At 38.4% G+C, this 3,772-nt stretch overlaps 1 protein-coding gene across 1 annotated transcript in view; it reads right to left on the bottom strand.

The window, feature by feature from the left end:
- USP28 (ubiquitin specific peptidase 28) overlaps positions 1-3,772 on the bottom strand; it is a 66,418-nt gene that overhangs the window by 14,814 nt on the left and 47,832 nt on the right. Inside the window, exon 15 of the mRNA XM_042780368.1 lies at positions 640-868. Within this exon, the coding sequence (XP_042636302.1) occupies positions 640-868 (229 nt within the window). The remainder of the gene's footprint in view (positions 1-639; positions 869-3,772) is intronic.

Below are 3,772 nucleotides of genomic sequence, written 5' to 3'. Positions count from 1 at the left end.
GGGAGGAAGTGGGAGGGGAGCTGTTGCATTGTGGTAAACTGTGGTCAATGTCATAAGACAAAGTGTATGTGAACTGCTGTATGGAAAGTGAATCTGCTCTGTAAATCTCCACCCAAATCACAATTTAAAAAAAAAAAATGGCTATTCTCCAAAGTGTGCAAAAATGTGTGTAAAACGATGTCATCAAAAAACGCAAAAACTAGAGGCAACATAAATGTCTATCAGTGGGATGCTGCTTAAATAGATTATAGTATATCCATGCAACGGAATTATGGAGCTGTTAAAAAGACTAATGAAATTTCCACTTATGAAAATACAGAGATGGCTAATACCTGTGATTAATGGAAAGTAGAGTGAGGGAGATACAGATAAATAAAATTTAGCATATATGTAGAACATTTCTTAAAAGACTACATAAGAGACCTAACAGGGGGGCCAGGGCTCAGGGATGGAAATAGGAAGGCAAACTAATTTTTCCTTTTACTTCTCTTGTGTACTATTAGTATTTTTAAAATATAGTATTACTTTATAATAATAGCAATAAAGTATAGTGTATAGTTTTTAAAATAAGTATAAGACTGTTCCTTTTCTGGGCAGTACAGATTTTCCCACATCTCACAGTTGTGCTAAGGTAATTACCTGCATTGAAATGGGGCAGCTTGTCATTAATGTACATCAGACAGTAAGCACTAACATTTCTCAGGCCTCCATAAGAATCCCTTTCAAGTTCTTCCCAGGAAGATTCAGTAACAGAAATGTCATTGTACTTGAGCCAGATTTGTCGGGGTTGGTTATAGATATAGGCCCAGTAGTGTCCAGCATTTGCTTGTCCTTCATGTACAAGAACTGCATGCAAACGGTAAGGCACCTGCAAATCAGAACGTATATTCCTGAGGTAAGTAAGCAAAGTTATCTCACAGAGATTAGGTTATTAAATTCAAAATTATTCCCAACGATCAGATATAGGAAAATCACTTACCTATGTGTTGGATATGGGGTTCACATCAAAACATCATATTGATTTAAGATGAACTAATCAACAAAAACAGCAATCTAGGCCATTGGAATCTACACTTTGTCTCAGGTTCCTGAATCTTTTAAAACCAGTTGAATGAGATGACCTCTTTGAGGACTCTTCCAACTCTAAACTCCTACGATAATACATCTAAAACCAAAGCTAGCCTAAACCTATTTACTGCTTCTCCTGCCCCCAATTTCAAACTCAGTTTATTTCAAGGATAGAATACACCTTAATCACTCACTATGAGAAAATGTTATTTGAGAGCAACAAGTTTAGCAGTTATCTTGTTCTACCTTTTTGTATTTGGTACTAAAATTTAAGTTAACATATTTCATTATGAATCAATCACATGCTCCCTATATTTCTTCTTGTGAGTGAACATTCACCTATTCAGGATGAAAACTTTTTAACTACATATTGTTTAGTTTTTTTAATGTTTTTTTCAATGCTCAAGTGCTCAGTAAATATTGGTAAAGAAAAGAAAACCTAACAAAAAATCAAATTAGACTTAATCAGTACCTTGACATATTGTTACTGGAGGTAAAGATTTTTTTTTTATTTTTTAATTTTGATTGTGATTTGGGTGAAAGTTTACAGAACAAATTCACTTTCCATACAGCAGTTCACACACTTTGTCTCATGACATTGACTACAACTTACCACAATGCAACAGCTCCCCGCTCCATAGTTCCTTCTTCCCTGTGTCTTTCCCTCCATGTACTCCTGCCCTGAGTGGTCTTCCAGTGCATACACAGCCCTTCTGTTCTCCCACAATGGATCTCTCCACGGAGTATATCTACCTAATGTAAACGTTCACCTCATATGCCTGTCTTTTGTTTGGCTGGAAGCCACAGGAATGGGTTCAATTCCATACATGAAGAGCAGCTAGGGGCCATATCCTCAGAGGTTCCATCAGGTTCTATCAGACCAGCAAACCTGGTCCTTTTTTAAAAACCGATTTTGAGTTTCGTTCCACAGTGTTCTCCCAATCTATCCAGGATCTCTACAGAGATTCCCCCGCAAGTGGTTGACAGTGGTAGCTGGGCACCATCTAGTTCTTCTGGTCTCATAGTCATATAGGCTGAGGATTGCATGGTGGACCAGTTGCTTAGACTATTTTGTTTCCATGTGTCTTTGGTTTTCCTCATTCTTCTTTGCTCTGGATGAGGAGAGTCACATCGTTCCATCTAGACAGCTGCTTGCAAGCTTTTAAGATCCCAGTCGCTACTCACCATAGTAGGATGTGGAACAATGCTTTGGGCAATATGTTATGCAAATTGAGCTTGATGTCCCCTGTGACTATGGCCCTGAGCCCACAGGTCAAACTACTTGCTCCCTCTGGGTAAATGGCTGTGGCTAAGAAGTGACTACAACCTTGTCCCTTGTCAGCTCTAGTACGTATCTGAAAATTCTTACAGAACATACAAACACTTTAGAAACACTGTCTGCCAACCCTATACATGGTCTTGGGCACATTCCCCCCTGCATAGACATACCTAGTAGTTCAGCCTGTCCACCCATCTATCCACCTGTATATCCATTTTGCCTTCATTGACAATGCAGGACTGTATGTGCAAAAGGGTTCATCTTTGTTGTCTGTACCTCCCATGCCCCTATCTATGACTTCCTCTTCCTCAATGTCACCGTGTTCATCACTCACATTTGGTACATTGCCCTTCTCTTCACCCAAATCAATACTTGTCTCTACCTATCTAACAGTTTTCCCTCCCCTCCTTCCACTCCTGGTAACCAATAAAGAAAATTTCCTTCCATATGTAAACCTCTTCTTGACTTTTTACAATAACAGACTAATACAATATTTGTTCTTCTGTGATTAACTTATTTCACTCAGTATAATGTCCTCCAAGTTCATCCATGAGCTGTTTTTCCAATTCTACATTATTCTTTAGAGTTGCACAGTATTCCATGTGTGTATGGTACCATAGTTTGTTTATCCATTCTTCTGTTGATGGGCACCTAGGTTGTTTCCCTCTTTTGGCTATTGTAAATAGTGCTACGATGAACATGGTGTACATATATCTGTTCTTGTACTGGCTCTCATTTCTTTAGGCTATATACCTAGTAATGGAATCAATACCTAGTAATGGCTGGGTCAAATGGTATTTCTAATTTCAACTTTTTAAGGAATTGTCATACTGCTTCCCACAGTGGTTGTATCATTTGACAGTCCCACCAGCAGTGTAAAAGAGTCCAAATCTCTCCACATCCTCGCCAGGATTTGTTATTTTCTGTCATGTGGAACTTTGCTATTAGTGCTGAAACAAGATGGTATCTCATTGTTTTGATTTGCATTTCTCTGATGGCTAATGATTGTGAGCATTTCTTCATATGTTTGTTGACCACCTGAATATCCTCTTTGGTGAAGTGTCTATTCATGTCTTCTGCCCACTTTTAAATTGGATTATTTGTCTTTTTGTTGTTGAGGTGTTGGAGTTTTCTAGAAATTCTAGAGATAAGTCCCTTGTCAGATATGTTATTGCCAGATATTTTTTCCCAATCTGTAGGTTCTCTTTTGACTCTTTTGAAGAAGTCTTTGGAAGCACACACATAAAAATTTAATTTTTAGAAGGTCCCATTCATCTAGTTTCTCTTCTGCTGTTTGTGCATTTTGGGTTATGCTTGATAGTCTGTTTATGCCATATATTGTTGTTGTTGTTGTTATGTGCCATCGAGTCGGCCCTGACTCATAGCGACCCCTCCTTGGATTTCTGAGGCGGTATCACTACGGAA

The sequence above is a fragment of the Orycteropus afer genome, unplaced genomic scaffold (genome assembly GCF_000298275.1).
Source record: "Orycteropus afer afer isolate SDZICR_OR568_19922 unplaced genomic scaffold, OryAfe1.0 scaffold00036, whole genome shotgun sequence".
Lineage (NCBI taxonomy): Eukaryota > Metazoa > Chordata > Mammalia > Tubulidentata > Orycteropodidae > Orycteropus > Orycteropus afer.
This window is presented reverse-complemented; position numbering and strand designations above follow the sequence as displayed.